Source organism: Balaenoptera borealis (assembly GCF_965194805.1).
Source record: "Balaenoptera borealis genome assembly, chromosome: 13".
NCBI lineage: Eukaryota > Metazoa > Chordata > Mammalia > Artiodactyla > Balaenopteridae > Balaenoptera > Balaenoptera borealis.
Genome location: NC_138870.1, coordinates 41,470,240 through 41,489,756, shown reverse-complemented (window position 1 = coordinate 41,489,756; position 19,517 = coordinate 41,470,240). Strand labels below are relative to the sequence as shown.

At 41.7% G+C, this 19,517-nt stretch overlaps 1 protein-coding gene across 2 annotated transcripts in view; it reads right to left on the bottom strand.

Moving 5' to 3' along the window:
* Positions 1–162: 162 nt before the first annotated feature.
* The window catches only part of SPMIP11 (sperm microtubule inner protein 11), a 115,316-nt gene continuing 95,961 nt past the window's right edge, over positions 163–19,517 (bottom strand). For both annotated transcript variants that reach the window (XM_082352561.1, XM_082352562.1), the window contains exons 2-4: positions 2,732–2,854; positions 777–921; positions 163–347 (exon numbers count right to left, since the gene is read on the bottom strand). In XM_082352561.1, coding sequence (XP_082208687.1) covers positions 299–347; positions 777–921; positions 2,732–2,854 — 317 coding nt within the window. In that variant the 3' untranslated portion in view covers positions 163–298. The remainder of the gene's footprint in view (positions 348–776; positions 922–2,731; positions 2,855–19,517) is intronic.

The following is a 19,517-nucleotide window of genomic DNA, read 5'->3' as shown; positions in this document are numbered from 1 at the left end:
TGAGCTCAGGACCCCCTGTGGTGGTCTTCCCAGTGCCCCGGCCCCTCCCAAACCAAACACCAAGTTCTGGCTCCTTCAGGAATCTCTCACAGTCCTGATCTCACGGGAATTTGGGTATTGGAATAATTTCCCTCCCCCTCACTTCCAGGGCACACAAGTCACTTCTAGTGCAATCTGTTTATTCCATGTTCTCAATCCCCTCCTCCCATTAGTCAGCCATTGGAACCAGGACACCTCCCTCTGTCCCTCTTTGCCCTCCATCCAGAGTTTATCTTGTCCTTCTGCAAACACTTCCTGCTCAATACAGACTGAAGTTTCTGTCATTGAGACTAGAGTGATCCATAAACCTGGAAAAGAGAGATAGGGTCTCAGGTTCAGCCAGGTTAGGCTGGATGGGGGCGGGGGGTGCTTAAACCTAGAATGGGCAGAGGTAGTGATGAAGAAGTGGGGCTACTGCCAATGGATGGTGGTTAGAGGGGTGCGAGGTGGCAATGAAGGGAGCCGAAACACCCCAGGCCTCCCACAGGAGTGCTGTAGATACTTGTATCTATTCAGAAGTCATATCCATAAGGCAAAACGCAAAGACACAGACCAATCTTTAGTTCCTTTGAATGCCACCACTGCCCAGATTCTGGGGCCAGTTGTCCCTGGTAAGACCCAAACTTCCTATTCCATTTCCCAACTCTGACTAGAAATGAAAGAGTCTCCAAGGATTTCAGTGAGGGGAGGGAGGAATACTTTCCTTGATCTCCCCACCCTCACCCTTCCAGCCTAACCTGGTCATTGGGCTTTTGATGAGGCAGTGGCAGGGGCTCCGGATCCATGGCATGGTTTCCTCTGGGCGCACTCCTGGATTGTGGGACCGCCAGAAGCTGAAGTTCTGAGCATCAGTCAGGGGGACTCTGAAGACCTGATTGGGGACTGAATGGTTGGGGGAAGGGCAGGTTATCCAATTGCTTAGAGTCGTCTGCTCCCTTTTGTGCCTCAGGGCATCACAAGCCCAGCCTAGCAACTGGGCCTGACCAGGTGCTGAGAAGTCCTGGAAATGTGGTCACCACACTGAGTTCCACTTCTGGATTCCAGCATCTCGCACCCTTCATGGTCAGTGGAATCAGTCTTGGTTCTTCCTGCCTCTACTATAAGCCCATCTCCAAGAGAGCTTTCCCCAAGTGCTAAGGTGGTGGAAAAACAAGTGGTCAACCCACTTGGTTTGTTTTCTTTCTTTCTTTGGCCGTGCTACGCGGCTTGTGGGATCTTAGTTCCCCGACCAGGGATTGAACCCGGGCCCTCGGCAGTGAGAGCACAGAGTTCTAACCACCCTACCCACTTGGAAAATGTGCAAGGTGAGTCTACTGGTTCTTTTTTTTCCTTCTTTGCTCATTTCAGGTAATTCTCTGAAATTTAGCAGTGATACTACCTCATGTTTGGATATTACTAATATCATTTATCAAGTACCTGTTAGGTTCTAAATGTTGTATTAGGTATTAGGTGGTTTTAAAATTTTGAAATAATACCAGACTTACCTAGATTTTCTTTTTTTCTGGATTTTCACTCTTTATTTATTTGGATAAATCTAATTATACCAGTGTATAAAATTTGTATATTTTTAAAACATAAAATTATAGCCTAATATTCTGGCTGTATAGTCTCTATAATCATTATTTTTAAAAAAATCCCTAATATATATTGAGTAGATGTTATATTTTTCACTTAGTTGTTTTCCTGTTAATTGATAAAAAGCTTTTAAAAAGCTTTGCTAGTAGAAATAACAGATATTCCTCTTCATGCATATCTTTTTTAATTTCTGAAAGTATTTGTTTTTTTAAATTAAACTTTAATTTTGAGATAATGATAGATTCACATACAGTTGTAAGAAGGGGAAAAACAGATCTTGTGTACCCTTTAGCCGTGTCCTCCCAGCCCCCACCTTGGTAACATCTTGCAAAACTGTAGCACTTTATTACAACCAGGGTATTAACATATTGGTACAGAACCTTCTACCACCACAGGATCCTGGAGTTGCCCTTTTATAGCCACATCCTCCTCCCTCCACCCCCTGGTGATCAATAATGTGCTCTTCAGTTCTATAATTTTGTCATTTTAAGAATGTTATATAAATGGCATCATACAGTATGGGATCTCTTTTGGGATTGGCTTTCTTTACATAGCAGAATTCCCTGGAGATTCCTCAGTATTTGCATGTATCAGTAGGTTGTCCTAGGTGCTTTTTTAAATGTACATTTTATCTAACTTTCACAAAAAATGCTACAGTATTATTGCGATTTTCAGATGATGCAGAGAGATTAAGTGGTTGAAGGAATTTGCCCAAGGTCACACGGCTTGTTTGGAGTTTAAACTCAGTTCAAATTCCAAAGCTTTGATCCTCACAACAATTCTGTAAGATTGGTAGAGTAGGCATTTTCTGTTTTTTTAAATGAACGAGGAAGCAGGTTAAAAAAGGATAAGTGATTGCCCAAGGTGAGACACTTAAAAGAGACAGAAATAGTACTCACACCTGGATCTTCTGCTTCCAAGTCTGATTCAGTTTTTATTTTATCTTGCTTACCCCACCATTCAAGTCTACTTTCTCCTTCTTCTTCTCAGTCTCTTCTTGGCTCTTTTTGCCCCCATCCTCTGCTCTATAACAATGCCCCACCACAACCCAGCCGTTCTTTAGGAACTCAGACACATCTTTTCTGCCCCTGGCATGTGACAAATCCAAGATACTTACATGTCTTTAACAACACCTTCCGTACAGCTTCTTGGTACCTTGTGTGGCTATTCTGGTGCACGGAATGATTCCCATCTTCTGAGATAATAGGGGGAAGCCTAGTGGGCTCTGGTTCTTTCTGGTCTGAAATGAGAGCAGACTTGCCCTGAGTACTTAGCAAATGGGGTTATTTGACTTTCTGAGTCTCTGGTCTCCATGCCAACCAGGCATAGGGCAGGGATCTCTCCAAGCCACTCACATCCAATTCTCAGGATCTCAGGAGTCAAATCAAAATGCCTGTGACAGAGGGGAGGGAGGGAGAACAGTGATCAGACCTTCCTCACTACTCTCTTGCTCCTCCCTGACTCCTGGGTTTTGAGTGGCCTCCTGCTAGAATCGGGATATTGACAAATACTTAGGGTTAGCGTAGGTGAAAAAGGCCCCTTGTCTGGATGGATATTCCTTTCCTGAGATTGGCATATTTGCAGAGCTTCAGTTGGTCTAATAGGGGAAATTATGTTTAAGCTAAGTGTTGGAGGATAAGAAGGGATTCATGGGACATAGTAGTATCAGGAAGAGCATTTCGGGCAGCAAGATATCAAGTGCGTTAGAAGCGCTAGAGAGGTCTCAGCTTGCTGTTGATTTAGAGCTGGACTGATGCTGGGTAAAGTGGAGAGGGACAGGGCCAGCAGCTGGAAAGGCAGTGTAGAGTAGGGTAGTGTAGACTTAGCATTCTTATGGGGGTTTAGGAATCTCCTCTGAGGCAAAATCTGTATCTTACAGTGACTGAAAAAACCAGACCTTCCTTACCCAGTGCTATGGTCTGAATGTTCCCATCCCCCCCAAATTCACATGATGAAAACTTAATGCCCAAGGTAATGGTATTTGGAGGTGGGGCATTTGGGATGTGATTCATGAGGGCAGAGCCCTCATGAATGGAATTAGTGCCCTTGTAAAAGAGACCTGAGAGAGCTTCCTTGCCCCTTCTGCCATGTGAGGAAACAATAAGAAGTCTGCAACCTGGAAGAGGGCCCTCACCTGGCATCCTGATCCTGGATTTCCAGCCTCCAGAAATGTGAGAAATAAATTTCTGTTGTTTATAAGCCACCCAGTCTATGGTATTTTGTTATAGCAGCCTGAATGGACTAAGATACCCAGCCTCTCGTGTAGCGAGGCCATGGGCAAAGAGTTTTGGTAGGCCAATCAACACATCTTCTTCAGATTTTGAATCAAAGATTGGGGTTGCAAAGAAGCTGGGACCATGTAAAGTCTTTTTCTATTGATGGAAGTTGGGGCAGTGAAGCTGCATCTTGTTTCGAGCAGCAGTATCTGGGGCCCAGTGTCCCTGGTGCCAGCAGTGCCCACCACAGCATCGAATGCAGTGGTGTCTGTGCCCAGCTAGGTCTGCAGCATGATTCTGAACATTGTTTCTGGTTACCCTCTGCCAAGCTTTGTTCTCTGTTCCTTCTACAATTTTTATGTGTTTCCCAATATTCCTTTTTTATAAACTACTTCATTGTATAACAGACATAGAAAAAGTTGTATATATTTAATATATACAACTTAATGAGTTTGGAGATAAGTATACACCTGTGAGACCGTCACCACAATCTATGCCACAAACATATACATCACCTCCAAAAATCTCCTCCCACCCTCTTTGTTTATTGTTATTATTTTTTTGACAAGAACATCTAACATAAGCTCTAACCTCTTAGCGAAGTTTTAAGTATATAACACAGTATTAACTATAGGCTCTGTGCTGTACAGTAGATCTCTAGGACTTATTCATCTTGCATAGCTGAAATTTTGTACCCTTTGATTACTACCTCCCTGTTTCTTCCTCCCCCCAGCCTCTGGCAACCACCATTTTATTCTCTGCTTCTATGAGTTTGATTATTTTAGATTCCTCATACAAGTGGTATCATGTAGTATTTGTCCTGTGTCTGGCTTATTTCACTTAGCATAATGTCTTCCAGATTCATCCATGTTGTTGCAAATGGCAGGATTTCCTTTTTTTTTTTTTAAGGCTGAATAATATTCCATTGTATGCATATACCACATTTAAAAAATTCAGGGACTTCCCTGATGGTCCAGTGGTTAAGACTCTGCCCTCCCAATGCAGGGGGCCAGGGTTCGATTACCTGGTCAGGGAACTAGATCCCTCACGCTGCAACTAAGAGCCTGCATGCCACAACTAAAAAAGATCCCGCATACCGCAACGAGGATCTCGCATACAGCAACGAAGACCCCGTGTGCCGCAACTAAGACCTGGCGCAGCCAAATAAACAAATAAATATTTTTAAAAAATAAAATAAATAAAAAACCCATTCATGCGTTGATGGACATTTATGTTGCTTCCATAGCTTGGCTGTTGTGAATAATGCTGCAACGAATATGAGAGTGCAGGTATGTCTTTGAGATCGTGATTTCAATTCCTTTCAGGATATATATATCAGAAGTGGGATTGCTGGATCATATGGTAGTTCTATTAATTTCTTGAGAAATCACCTTACTGTTTTCTATAGTGGCTGCACCCATTTGCATTCCCACCACAGTGCACATGGGTTCCCTTTTTTCCTCACCAATGCTTGTTATCTTTTGTGGGGTTTTTTGATTATAGCCACTTTAACAGGTGTGAGGTGACATTGCGGTTTTAATTTGCATTTCCCTCATGATTAGATGTTGAGCATCTTTTCATATACCTGTTGGCCATTTGTGTGTCTTCTTTGGAGAAGTGTCTTTTCAGATCCTCTGCCCATTTTTTAGTTGGATTTTTTTTTTTTTTTTGCTATTGAGTTATAGGAATTCCTTATATATTTTGGATATTAACCCTTTATCAAATATATGGTTTGCAAGTATTTTCCCCCATACTATAGGTTGCCTTTTCATTTTGCTGATTGTTTCCTTTGCTGTGCAGAAGCTTTTTAGTTTGATGTAATCCCACCAATATTCTTTTAATAAATTCATGTTCTGCTTAAATAGGCTAGATTTGGCTTGCATCTCAGAATCCTGAGCTTGTCAGGAACTGGGTCAAAATTTGCCATTCTCTCTTGAAATTGTTGAGATTGCTGACTCACCTCTGGTGTATGGTGGGGATGCCCCCTCTGTTTTAATAAATAAATAAATTAATAAATTAATTAATTTTTGGCTGCATTGGGTCTTTGTTGCGGTGCGCGGGCTTCTCATTGCAGTGGCTTCTCTTGTTGCGGAGCAGAGGCTCTAGGCGCCCGGGCTTCAGTAGTTGTGACTCGCGGGCTCTAGAGCGCAGGCTCAGTAGGTGTGGCGCACGGGCTTATCTAGAGCGCAGGCTCAGTAGGTGTGGCACACGGGCTTAGTTGCCCCGCGGCATGTGGGATCTTCCCGGACCAGGGCTCGAACCCATGTCCCCTGCATTGGAAGGTGGATTCCTAACCACTGCACCACCAGGGAAGTCTCTCCCCCCACCGCCGTTTTATAGTCCTTCCCCAGCTCCTGCTTTTCCCCTTCATCCTGCCTGGCCCCGCACATTCATCGTCATCTGTCCCTCCACACTCCCTTTTGCACTCCAGTGGAAATCTCCTTTAACATTCTCTGAGACAATGACACTATCAGAGTGGGACACTGTTTGAATCCCCTTCCCTTGACAGTTGAGGGCTTGGGCAGGTGGAAGCCTGGACTGAACTAGGGGCTGAATTTACTTCATCACAGGTTATAGCAATGAGGGGCCATTTCCTAGAAGCAGTGTCATTTGAGTTTGGTCGTTTGACTTTGGGCTAAGTGAGGGTGTCAGAATGTCTATGGCCAAGTAAGTGTAGACGGAGGAGAAGGAGCAAGAGCATGTTCCTAGTAGGCAGTGGGACCTGGACTACAAGTAATTATTGGTCTGGGTGCAGGTGACAGTGGGAGCTCTTTATCGGGTCCCGAGGCCTCAGACTGTTCTTTAGGGTACAGCCAGATGATGCTCTCTATTATCTCAGTTTCCAAGTAGTAGTCTCCCAGCTTCCTGTATGGGTTACTGTGTGCTTGGACAGTATCACCCACTTGGATGCCTTCCTCTTGAATCAAGCACCAGTTGGCATATTCCTCGGATCAGTATTTGGCGAGCTGGAAGATATTTTTGGTAACTCATAGCTTCTGCAAGCTGCCAAGTTTTGGAAGCCACGTGAGGTGAAGGGTGGTGAGGGGTAGGTGAGAATCATGCCACAGCTACTTGTGAAAGGGCATATTCTGGGTAGAGGGATGCAATGAACTCTTTATAACTCCACCATGGCAAGGTAGATGAATCCATCATTTTGTTGGTAGATGGTATAACAGAGGTTCTTCATCCACCCAGTTAATACTATACTCCATATGTTTTTTGTGATAAATAGATATGAAGGACCCTGCCACTTTCTTCTAGAGCCAGGCCATAAATTAGGAGTTGCCATAAGACCAGATTTAATGCTTTGAATGGACCATGAAGGACATATGGGGTAGTGCAAAAGTACTTGAGTGGATCTTCTACTTTTCCAAATTTATGTTGCAGATTTCTCAATAGTATAAGCTTCCCAGGGCCACTGGGATGGTCACAAAATCTTAGTTTTCCACTACTTTGCCCATTGCCTCTGTTAGCTGGAACTGGGGCTGATTGGCCACAATGTTTTCAGGCTGAAGAATTTTTAGAATGGGTCTACCTCAGTGGCTCCCAGAATTCTGACTTTCAGGTTAGGGTATTTGCCTGTCTGTTCCAGATTCTGAGTACATAGTGGTGATAACATCTAACAGACATTACTTGCAGTTGTCTTGAAGTTGGTGTCACTGCAAGCAGAGTAATACCACCCTGACTAGAAATTTATACAAGATCAGTTTGAGAGAAAATGTTGTGGTACTGTACGTAAAATATGACTCTTGTCTAAGAGGTCATATCAGATGTGGGGCATTAATCCCTCAAAGCTGACTGGCGCATTAACATGGATTGAAATTGGCTAAAGTATGTTCTGAAGGCTATCTTGCACTTATTGTCTTTCCTGAGATAAGGAAATAGTCAGTGCTTTGGGAGGAAGTGGACAAGAGCATAAACCCAGGGAACCAGACCAATTCCCAGGGCACATTTTACATATGGGGACAGTTCCTTTGCCTCCAAAAATATCTTCCTCAAAGTGGTGCACTTGTTCAGGATTCTGAACACAGGGGAGGTGGAGGGGGCACAAGATAACAGAGAGGCTTAGTGCTGGTTGCAGACTGCTGATGTAAAATGGACTACATGGATCTTCTAGAGATAACAACAATGAAAAGGGCTAATAATTAGTGAATGTGCTCAGCACAACTATAAAAGGTAGGTACTGTTACTATCTTATTTTGTAAATGGAGAAACAGAGGCCCAGAGAAGTTTAGTGATTTGCCCAAGGTCACATAGCTAGCATATGGCAGAGACCTGAGTTTAACCCAAGCAGTTTGGCTCCAGAGCCCATGCTCTTAACCACCGCGTTAAACTGGCTCTTGAAATCATCTCATCAGGCCTTCCAGGAAAGACCAAGGACTAAGGAAAAACATGAACTGATAGAACTAGCCTCTTAATGGGCTCCCCTGTGTACAGCTCAGTGGGGGCCCTGTCAAGGGTGTCTGCTCCACTTGGAGAAGCCTTGAGTTGGGAGAGAGACATGATGATATTACCTTGTTCTTGAGGCAGATCCCTGCCTCCCTGAGATTCACTGAACTGTGGAATATCATTTCCTATGGCCAGCATCGAGGGAGCAGAGAGGACTGGAACCTGGTGGGCTAGTCATCGGTGGATTAGATCAGTCCCAGTGAGGAAGACCAGTGGGGAAATGCCAAGCCCCTGTGGAAAAAGTGGTCTATCTGCTGCAACACAGACACAGTCATCCACCTTGGAGGTGCCCAATCCCTAGGCTCTGGCAGATTGTAGCTGTGAGTAGCTTGAGTACCTTCTCCCTTCTGGTTTCAGGTGGATGGGGATGATGGTCTATAGCAGCTATGAGACATATGAGTGTTTCCAAAATACATTTCTGTAACTTCAGTATGTCTATCCATTTAGAAAGGCAGAGGGGCTCAGAGGTTTTGGCCAGTTTACTCTTGGCTGAATTGTGCCATTCATGCTCCTGTTTGAAAAGCCAGAACTACAGTGCCCTCTGCTGGAGTCTAAGAATGGCATCTCCAGCTGTCTCCTAATAGCGGGTCACCAAATAGGCAGCTAGGAGAGGTCAGGAGAACTAGGAGACTGAGCAGAGGACAGTCCAATCAGGGTGGGGAAAACCACCTATGGGATCCCTTTGACACGATCCAGAAAATGAGAATACAAGTGATATATGCTCGGCTTTTACCAAAGATTTGAGATTTACTTTTTCTTTGAAGAGATTCATTTGGAAGTAAGAGCAACTTGGAGGACTCATTAGTGAATTCCTCTGGGAGAAGTAATGATAAAGGCAGCAGTGGAGGAAGATGGAGTGAGGCCCTTTGGATGTGTGGAGCTTGGAGGTCATCGTGTCTGTGGCTGGAGGGCAGTCACTAGAGAGTCTGGCAGGGAGAGGTCATTTGTTTCAAGCCAAGAATAAGTATAAGCATTCTTAACCACCCACCCCCATCGATTTGCCTCTGAGACACCTGTCAGTGGGCAATGCCCTGAGTGTAGATTTGTGTTAGGATGATGTCTAGCTTGACCTAGGGTTTTCATATAACAAGGCAAGGGAGTTGTCTCAGCAAAGGGCCAGATAAGGGAATTTTTCTGAAATTCTGACGCTCCTGGACCAAGAGGAGTGTCCAGGTATGACGCTAAGAGTAGGTGGGAGAACAGGGTTCAAAGCAGGTGGTGAGATAGATTCAGCAAAGAAAAGGACAGATATATGGCCATGCTCCCCTGGGCAGGACAGAGAAGGGAAAGCTTAGGCACTCAAGGTGAATGAACACAGGAAGCTGGGCTGAACCTCCAGGGGCAACTAGTAATATTATCAGGAAGGGTGAGTCTGGGAGGGGCAGGAATCTACTGATTGGTAGACAAGAGAGTTCTGGTCACTGGTCAGGGATGCTCTTCTGTGGGCAGCTGCAATTGACCAGGCTCTTTCAGGGCCTGGATGAGCTATCCTTTGAAGCCAGCTAGCATTTGTTGCTTCTCAAGGAATCTTATGGTTAAAAATATTGCTTTCCATGGGAATTCCCTGGCGATTCAGTGGTTAGGATAGGCACTTTCACTGCCAAGGGCCCAGGTTCAATTCCAGGTTGAGGAACTAAGATCCCACAAGCTGTGCGGCCAAAAAAAAAAAAAAAATGTACGTATATATGTGTGTGTGTATATGTGTGTGTGTGTGTGTGTATTGCTTTTCAGGTACCCTATCCTGGCAAGTATGTTTTGAGTAGCAGGACAAAGATATTCCAGTCAGAGGAAAGGTATATATTCCATATGTAAATAATAACTTACTTATTATGGTTTATAACTTTTCTTCCAATCATCTGTTGTACAGTTTTATGTGCTAGGTCTTAGCTGTATTACATACATTATATAATTTAATCTCCACAACAAATCTATAAGGAAGGCATTATTAGCTCCATTTACAAGTGAGGAAACAGGCACTCTGAATTTGCTTAGCGAGTTAGCTCCATGAATCTGAACAACTTTGAGTACCTGATAAAAATGAGTTTCTGAAGTCAAGGATAGACCAAAGTATGCTCTCCACACCCAGTTTTCCTCTTTGGTTTTTCTATTTTGGTTCTTTATCAGGAGGAAAAGAAAGGAAGGAGGCAGAGACTGGCAGAATATTTAGTTACCTGTGTTGACTCATGTCTATGAGTTTTCATTATGACTATAATAAGGAAAGCTTGAGTGGGCCCTCACATCTACTAGAAGGGAAAAAAAACTTTCTTCAAAGAAAAATTGTGAATGACTTAAAAATATCATTATAGTATGTGTTAAGAATGAGAAGTGTTAATAAGTTCATTTTAATGGTTGCTGTTAAAGCCCTCACTGAAGGGCCAAGTAAGAGTGTGGTTGACTTGAGCATGGAGAACAGGTTGAAGTGCTAGTACAGGGGGACAGAAGAAGGTCAAGCCACTTGAGTGAATGTATTAACAAGGTGAAATCAGCCAGAAAGAGAGCAGGGCCAGAGAATCATTCTGAAGACAAGTGTGAATGACAAATTAGAGTCCTGCAAGATCACATGGAACTAAGGGTGAGCACAGTCAGGAACTGTGTGTTCCTTGAATTAATGAATGTAGAAATTGGGATTAGAAAGACTTGGGTAAGCAAGGTGGATGGATGTTGTTTTCTAAGAGCCAAACAGAATGCTGTATTTTCTCCATACATACTTTCCCAAACCAGTTCTGAAGTAATAGAAAGGTATGAGCCAAGTTCCCTGTTATGGTGGTCCACATTCCCAAATCTCTGCCAGCTGACATACTGCAAGCGACCTCAGCAGCACCAGGATTCAGAACCAGGTGAGCTCTGTTGCACTTTCCTGTTGATATGTTAAATAAGATGAGAGCTAAGAGCTTTCTGTTTAATTTAGGAACATCACCATGGATATGAGCATTGGTGACTAGACACATAAGAAGTTTCAGTGGAGTGGTAGGGGCAAGAGCCTGATTGGCATGGGTTCAAGAGAGACTGGCAGGATATTTAGAGACAGAAAGACCAGACAACTCTTTTGAAGAATTTTTCTGTATGGGGGTGAGCAGGGAAATAGGATGTAGGGCTTTAAGATGGAAGAAATTATAGCATGAATGTATGTAGATAGGAATGGCCAGAGATAGAAAAACTGATGCAATAGAGTGTGAAGAATATTGGAGTAGTGTCCTTGAATAGTCAACAATATGAGATCTGATGCACAAGTGGAGGGGTTGGTCTTAACAAGTGTGTAGACCATTCACTCATTATAATAAGACATATACAGGCACAGATGCGGTAGATGGATAGACATGATTTTGTGAGAGGTTATAGAAATTATCTTCCAGTTGCTTCTGTTTTCACTGTGAAATAGAAAGGAAAGTCATTATGTGAGAGTGAGGATAGGAGATGAGGTGTTAGAGGTTTGAGGAAAGAGAAGGTACGAAGTGGCCTTCAGGAGAGTGAGAGAATGCAAAGAACAAGGAAATGTAGTCTGACTTGTGGGCAGCCATAGAGGCCCACTTGAGTTTAGTGATCAGGAATTTAAAGTGAGGCCAATCAGCATGGTTGTTTTTCTCTTGTCAATGAGTATAAACTACTTTCCCCAGGAGTTTTGGTATAATCAGGAGTGGGAAAGGGGAGAAGGTGGTGGAGAAAGAAATGAGGACAATAGCTTGAGGGGACCATTTGGTCAAGGGAGGATTCTTTTTTTTCCCCAGATGGAATGATTACAGCACATTTGTATACTTATGGAAATGATCTGGGAAGAGGGAAAAAACTGAGGGAGAGGGGGATAATTACAGGAGCAAAATCCTTGAGGAAAGTGTGGATGAGATCCAGTACACAAATGGAGTCGGTTCATTCATTGTACCAGAGGGAAGGTGTAAATGCAGTGGAATGTTAGATGTGATGACGGAAAGTCTCTTTAGATTGCTTCTATTTTTAGTTAAATAAGGAGCAAGGAAGTTATTAGCTCAGAGTGAGGATCAAGAGGGGATTTTAGAGATTTGAGGAGAGAGGGGGAGTTGCCTTGAGGAGTGGGAGAGTGGCTAGGGAAATATAATAGGATTTTCAGGAAGTCCCAAGTGCTCACTTGAGATTTGTGGTTATGGTACTAGTCATTCTAGGAAGACTAGATGTCCTAGGAGGAGGGCCAAATACACATACCTTTGTCTTCATAGGTTTCCCTGGAGCTCCACACTCCAACTCCCTGGAGTTTCATAGCCTTATCCTGAGCTTCTAGAGTCAGCCTATGTGCCCTGGAGCTTGGCCATGTGGTCCCAGACTTCAGCTCCTGGGCAGCTCAAGTGGCTTCAAGGGAATACTACGAATAGAACATAATTACTATTGAGTGGAATTTTCAGGTGGAAGTCTGAATAACATGGTTGAAGCCAAACTTGGCAGAGGGTAGCCACGTTCCCTGAATGTCTTTGTGCATAGATATTTCAGGATGTGCACAATTAAAATGACTTGTCAAGAACCTACAATACGCTGCCACTTGAGGGCAAAAGACACACATAGATTGAAAGTGATGGGATGGAAAAAGATATTTCATGCAAATGGAAATGACAAGAAAGCAGGTGTAGCAATACTCACACCAGACAAAATAGACTTTAAAACAAAGTCCATAAAGAAAGACAAAGAAGAATACTATATAATGATAAAGGAATCATTATATTATGAGAAGAGGATATTACACTTGTTAACATATATGCACCCAATATAGGAGCACCTAAATACATAAAACAAATACTAACAGACAATAAAGGGAGAAATTGACAGGAATACAACAATAGTAGGAGACTTTAATACCTCACTGACATCAATGGACAGATCTTCCAGACAGAAAATCAATAATGCAACAGAGATCCTAAATGACACAATAAAACAGTTGGACTTAATTTATATCTACAAGACACTACATCCAAAACAAAACAAAAACAAACAAACAAAACCCAGAATACACATTCTTTTCGAGTCACGTGGAATATTCTCTAGGATAGACCATATAACGGACACAAAACAAGACTCAACAAATTTAAGAGGATAGAAATTATTTCAAGCATCTTTTCTGACCATAATAGTATGAAACTAGAAATCAACCACAGAAGGAAAAACGAGAAAAAATGGCTTGTCAGAAATGGGAGATCAGTTACAGGATTCTGGCTGGGATGCAGTGAAAGCAGTCTGTGATCAAAGTGGGAGCTGGAAGTGCTTTGTTATGGTTTTAGCCTTGAATTCCTTCTAGATTTTGAAATTTGCTCTTATGAGGATGAAGCTCTTGCCTCAGCTCTACACATGGCTGGCTCATTCTCATTCTTCACGGTGTGGCTCAAACATTACCTCCTTGACTACTGTCTAAAGTGGGCCTCTCAGGCTTCCCTGGTGGCACAGTGGTTAAGGATCTGCCTGCCAATGCATGGGACACAGGTTCGAGCCATGGTCTGGGAAGATCCCACATGCCCCGGAGCAACTAAGCCCATGCACCACAACTGCTGAGCCTGCACTCTAGAGCCTGCGAGCCACAACTACTGAGCCTGCGTGCCACAACTACTGAAGCCTGCGTGCCTAGAGCCCATGTTCTGCAACAACAGAAGCCACCACAGTGAGAAGCCTGTGCACTGCAATGAAGAGTAGCCCCCGCTCGCCTCAACTAGAGAAAGCCCACGCACAGCAGTGAAGACCCAATGCAGCCAAAAATAATAATAATAATAATAATAAATAAGTAAATAAAATGGGCCTCTCCAAGTTACTCTCCATCATGGAATCTGCAAACTCAGTTGCCTATAAGAGTCAGGCAGATAATGTTTATGAGTAAAACAACTAAGAAACCTGTCCCATCTAAAGGGGCAGCTGCTACTTTGCTCTGGCCATTTGTGGTCATGTGGGAATTTAGGGCCAGTGTGGCCAGTTCTAATTTTTTTTTTTTTAAATTTAATTTAGTTTTATTTATTTATTTATGGCTGTGTTGGGTCTTCATTTCTGTGCAAGGGCTTCCTCTAATTGCGGCAAGTGGGGGCCACTCTTCATCGCGGTGCGCGGGCCTCTCACTATTGCGGCCTCTCTTGTTGCGGAGCACAAGCTCCAGATGCGCAGGCTCAGTAATTGTGGCTCACAGGCCTAGTTGCTCTGCGGCATGTGGGATCTTCCCAGACCAGGGCTCGAACCCGTGTCCCCTGCATTGGCAGGCAGATTCTCAACCACTGTGCCACCAGGGAAGCCCTCTAATTTTTAAGAGAAGTCAGAAATGTGGATTTTACATAAAATCTCCTGATTTTTAGATGTGGGTCCAAATTTTTTTAAGAAATCACTCTGCAGGCTGAGTCTGGCCCTCTGGCCAGCAGTTTATAACTTCAGATCCATTGCATCAACTCTCCCACCCTTATATCCTTCCCAGTACTTGTTATATTCTGTGAATATCTTGTTTATTTATTTACTTGTTTATTGTCTGTGTTAGTCACTGTTGTATTCCTAGTGCCTAACACAGTGCCTGGCACAATCAGTTCCCAATAAATAATTATCTGATGTTGGATGAGAAGGGGAGTCTGGATTGGTGCCTTACTTGGGAGGTTTCCATGTATTCTGAAATTATATATATAAATTATAAATATGAATATATGTATGTATGTATGTGTTTATATAGAGGTGTGTGTATATATGTATATACGTAAATATATGTGTATATATACACACACACACACAAACACCTGTATATGGCAAATATTTTCCCTTAGTCTCTCCTTTATTTATTTATTTTTTTGGCTGTGCCGCACGGCTTGTGGGATCTTAGTTCCCAGACCAGGGATCAAACCCGGGTCCTTGGCAATGAAAGCACAGAGTCCTAACCCCTGGACTGCCAGGGAATTCCCCTCTTAAGTCTCTTTCTTGCCTTTTAACTTTATGATGTCTTTTGATACAGAATTATAACTTTTATCTAGGAAAAATTGTCAGTCTTTACTCTTAGGCTTCTGGGGCTATGTCCTATGAGGAAAGTTTTCCAAATTAATTTACAAAGTGTTTTCTTCTTTTTTTTTTAAATTTAAAATTTTATTTTTGGTTGCATTGGGTCTTCATTGCCGTGTGCGGGCTTTCTCTAGTTGTGGCGAGCGGGGGCTACTGTTTGTTGAGATGTGTGGGCTTCTCATTGCGTTGGCTTCTCTTGTTGTGGAGCATGGGCTCTAGGGTGCACAGGCTTCAGCAGTTGTGGCACACGGGCTCAGCAGTTGTGGCGTATGGGCTTAGTTGCTCCGCAGCATGTGGGATCTTCCCGGACCAGGGATTGAACCCGTGTCCCCTGCAGGCGGATTCTTAACCCCTGTGCCACAAGGGAAGTCCCTATACTTATTTATTTTAAATCTGTCTTGTAATCCAAACATTTACAAAAAAAACCTCTTTTCACTTACTTGATAGTGAACTTTGAAGCACAAAAGTTTAAAATTTTGATGAAATCCAATTTATCTATCTTTCCTTCTGTCACTTATGCTTTTGTTGTCATTTCTTAGAAACCACTGCCTAATCCCAAGGTCATGAAGATTTTTCTTCTAAGAGTTTTAAAGTTTTAGCTCTTACATTTATGTCTGTGGTCCATTTTGAGTAAATTTTTGTATATGGTGTGAGGTGGGGTCCAATTTCATTCTTTTGCATGTGATTATCCAGTTTTTGCAGCACAATTTGTTGAAACGACTATTCTCTTCCATTGAATTGTCTTGGCATTCTTGTTGAAAATCAACTGACCATAAATTAAGGGTTTATTTCTGGACTCTCAATTCTATTTCACTGATCTATATGGCACTTCTTATGCCAATATAACACGGTCTTGATTATAGCAGCTTTGTAGAAGATATGAAATTGGGAAGTATGTCCTCCAACATTGTTATTCTTCAAGATTGCTTTGGTTATTCTGGGTTCTATATATTTCCATATGAATTTTAGGATATCTTGTCAATTTCTACCAGATATCTTTATCTTTGGGAGGTATTTCTTTTTTTAAAAAAATTGAAATATAGTTTACATAAAATATTATGTTAGTTTCATTTGGGTGATATTTCACTACAAGGAATTCTAAGCATCTAAAATGTGTCTGGAAAGGGATCTCACATTTATTCCTCCCCTGCATCCTAACTCACATACTGAATTTGGCAAATATTCAGGAATCTCCAACTTGGTCCAGGACACTTATCTATATTTTTATCAGTAATCCTTTAAGGTACCCTAGTTTCTTTTTGTTTTTTGTTATTTTTGGCCGTACTGTGCAGCATGCGGGATCCTAGTTCCCCAGCAGGGATCGAACCCGTGACCCCTACGTTGGGAACGCGGAGTCTTAACCACTGGACCACCAGGGAAGTCCAAGGTGCCCTAGTTTCTTGATGTATTTTAGACTATTAAGTGTGAATAGCTCAATATTATATATATAGTAGAAGCTCTTCTTTTTTCTTTTTTTTTAAACATCTTTATTGGAGTATAATTGCTTTACAATGGTGTGTTAGTTTCTGCTTTATAACAAAGTGAATCAGTTATACATATACATATGTTCCCATATCTCTTCCCTCTTGCATCTCCCTCCCTCCCACCCTCCCTATCCCACCCCTCTAGGTGGTCACAAAGCACCGAGCTGATCTCCCTGTGCTATGCAGCTGCTTCCCACTAGCTAGCTATTTTACATTTGGTAGTGTATATATGTCCATGATACTCTCTCACTCTGTCAGATCTCACCCCTCCCCCTCCCCATATCCTCAAGTCCATTCTCTAGTAGGTCTGTGTCTTTATTCCCGTCTTGCCACTAGGTTCTTCATGACCTTTTTTTTTTTTTTTTTCCTTAGATGCCATATATATGTGTTAGCATTAGAAGCTCTTCTAAAGAAGCTCCATTGAGGGTACTTCCCTGGTGGTCCAGTGGGTAAGACTCTGGGCTCCCAATGCAGGGGGCCCAGGTTCAATCCCTGGTTGGGGAACTAGATCCCACATGCATGCTGCAACTAAGAGCTCGCATGCTGCAATGAAGATCCCTCATGCCACAATGAAGATCTGCATGTTGCAACTAAAGATCCCGCATGCCGCAAATAACATCCAGCACAGCCTAAATAAGTAAATAAATAATAAATATTTTAAAAAGCAACTCCATTGAATAGACTTGCTAGATTAATTAATGTTCTCCATTTCCTCTGAAAAACATGTTAAAAAATGCCTGCAACACTCCAGTTGCAGCCAAGAGCTAGTCTCGAGTATACCTGCACACTTATGCTCCCACCAGTTGAACTGTGTGCATACCAAGAGTCAACTGTGGTTTTTCTCCCCAAACAATTTATGCCAGGTTTATTCTGTAATTGCAATATTACAATTTAATGATATATTATTTAAACTAATGGAATATGTATTTTTGAAAAAAGAGCAGTGAGTGCCTCCATGAGATTTACCAGGGGCACCCAAAGCAAACAGTCCCAACCTTTCTACATAAAATGTATCAAGCAAGCATTAAATAAATTTATAAGATATTAAAAAAAAGAGCAGTGGTTTGTATAAAAATGAAATCGAATGCTTTGGAAAAACTCAAACTTTAAAAAATTACACTTTGAATTAAAATGGATGTGATTTAGAAAATTACCATTTTGCAACTATCATAGAAATAATTGAACCATCATTATATACTAAAACTAGTAAGCAAAAGTTTGATGAAGAATAGGGTATTTACGTTTTTTCAAAGTATCTTCCTGGAAATTATTACTAATTACAAAACAAAAATAGTAACTTGACAGTGGAGAAAATTGGAAAACACCACCTTAATCAAATGGTCAAAGTTAACATCACCAATAATGGGACAAAATGACATCACAAGCCTCCTGATGTGATGTATTGAAGACATAATATTGCTTAGTCCTGCCAAAAATATTTAAACCTAATCTATTCTTGAGAAACATCAGACAAACCCAAATTAAGAAAAATTCTATAAAATATCTTGCCTGCACTGTTAAAATTGTCACTGTCATGAAACAAAGCATCAGAGGAATTGTTCCAGATTAAAGGAGACTAAAGAGGCATGCCAACTAAATGCAATCCATATTGGATTGATTGATTAATCAATAATTAATTAACCAATTTAATTGGTTAATTAACCAATCACATAATTGATTAACCAATTATTTCTATTTCTATGATCAGTCTTATCCTTAATTGTATCCTAGAAGGAAAAATTTTGTTCTAAAGGACATAATGGGACAATTGGCAAAATTGTAATATAGACTATAGATAATTAAATAGTATTGTATCAATGTTAAAATTGCTGAGTTTGATACCTATACTGTGGGTTGTTATCTAAGAAAATGTTCTTATTCTTAGGAAATACAAACTGAAATATTTGAGAGTAAAGGATATAATATGAGCAGCTTATTCTCAACTAGCTGAGAAAAAAATAGATGTTTATATATAGATATGTAAATATATAAATTATATATATATGGAGAGAGAGAGAGCAAGCAAATGTGGCCAAATATTAACAATTGACTAATTTGGGTAAAGGGTATAGGGAATTTCTTTTGTTCCAGTCTTACAACTTTTCTATAATTAAAAAAAAATTAATTTATTCATTTTTGGCTGCGTTGGGTCTTTCTCTAGTTGTGGTGGCTTCTCTTGTTGCAAGGCATGGGCTCTAGGTGTGTGGGCTTCAATAGTTGTGGTGGGCAGGCTCTAGAGCACAGGCTCAGTAGTTGTGGCGCACAGGCTTAGTTGCTCCGTGGCATGTGGGATCTTCCCGGACCAGGGCTCGAACCTGTGTCCCCTGCATTGGCAGGCGGATTCTCAACCACTGCTCCACCAGGGAAGCCCTCTATAATTTTGAAATTATATCATGAAAATACATTTTAAAGATGGTTAATTAACCATAAAGTTTATTTCCTTTCCCTCCTAAATTTGCTAAAATCACATCAAAATAACAACAACAATAATGGCATTAACCTTCAAGGTCAAAGAGAGAGAGAGCAAGGATACAATAGCAAGATGATATATTTCAGTGGAAATATCTTTTGAAAAATGGAAAGTAGATAGAGGGGTAGTAACGAATTTATCAGAATAGGAAAAGTTTTAACTTAAGTGTCTGCAGTGGAGGATACACCTAGAATTGAGCTAATTCATTTGGGAGGCTCAAACCTTAGAATGTAGCAGGTACCACAGAAGGCAGGAGTAAAGACTAGGTCCGAGAACAGGAAGGTGGTCACTGAAACTCTGTTTACAGAGCATGTG